The sequence below is a fragment of the Perkinsus marinus genome (assembly GCF_000006405.1).
Source record: "Perkinsus marinus ATCC 50983 genomic scaffold scf_1104296935568, whole genome shotgun sequence".
Classification (NCBI taxonomy): Eukaryota; Perkinsozoa; order Perkinsida; family Perkinsidae; genus Perkinsus; species Perkinsus marinus.
In genome coordinates, this window is record NW_003214375.1 from 1 (window position 1) to 930 (window position 930).

The 930-nt window shown below is 42.4% G+C and overlaps 1 protein-coding gene across 1 annotated transcript; it reads right to left on the reverse strand.

Moving 5' to 3' along the window:
* Positions 1–92: 92 nt before the first annotated feature.
* Positions 93–511, reverse strand: Pmar_PMAR015063 (hypothetical protein; the record flags this gene model as incomplete). The annotated part of the gene is made up of 2 exons (XM_002783881.1): positions 93–375; positions 468–511. The coding sequence occupies 2 exons, from the start codon at positions 509–511 to the stop codon at positions 93–95; spliced, it is 327 nt and encodes a 108-aa protein (XP_002783927.1).
* Positions 512–930: the final 419 nt, after the last annotated feature.

Sequence of the window (930 nt, forward strand, 5' to 3'; positions counted from 1 at the left end):
TGCTGCATCACATGAGATCGAAAACACTACACGATCAGTCTTGATGTAGCTTGGTAGACCCAGGGAAGTAAACATACTTACTAGTGCTTCAATCACACTGAAAGCATCTTCCTGCGAACTACTCTGGCTTCAACCCACTTTGTAAAGGTATCAGAAGCAGTAACCAATATTGAGTTACCAGAAGCATCCATTGGCATCTTAAGGACGTCTACTACAACTACTTCCCACGGACTACCAATCTCAGTTTGAGCCAACTGCTGAGATACTGGAGTGCGAGCTTTAGCTGCAATACAGTACTTACAAGTAGCACAGAAGCGTTGAACATCTTGGTTCATTGTCAACCAATAAATCTTCGCACGTAGACGACCAACCAACCTATCCCAAGACACATGACCACCAGTGGGATGTGAGTGTTCATGTCGAAGGACTTGAAGATGAAGGTTGTCAGGTAGTAACGGAACAGTTACTTTACGATAACCAGGCAGTGAATAAGAACGGCATAATAAACCATCCTTAATACACAATTGCTCCCATATTTTGCGATAACCAGTAGGTAAATACCGTGCACATGGGAGTCCATCTCTTATCATGGTATAAATATCTCGCAGCTCATCATCACGTTGTTGATGATGAAGAAGTTTACCAAAAGAGATAATTGGCTCCAAATTATACGTAGCACCAATGGCAGCCAATTGTGGAGTTCCAAGTTGATGTTCTTCAACTATCCATCTAGGTGGAACTCTACAGGGCACATCTGCCAAGTTGGAAGATGTCCCAATCCACTCCACCTGGAGAGAAAGAGAATTACTCCGGAGAAGATCTCTGAGTAATGAAATACGACTCTTAGCCAACATTTCATGCAGACCATGAATTTGAGGGCGACGTTCTACATTTAACCAATTATAAACAATACGTGAATCAACTCGTAAA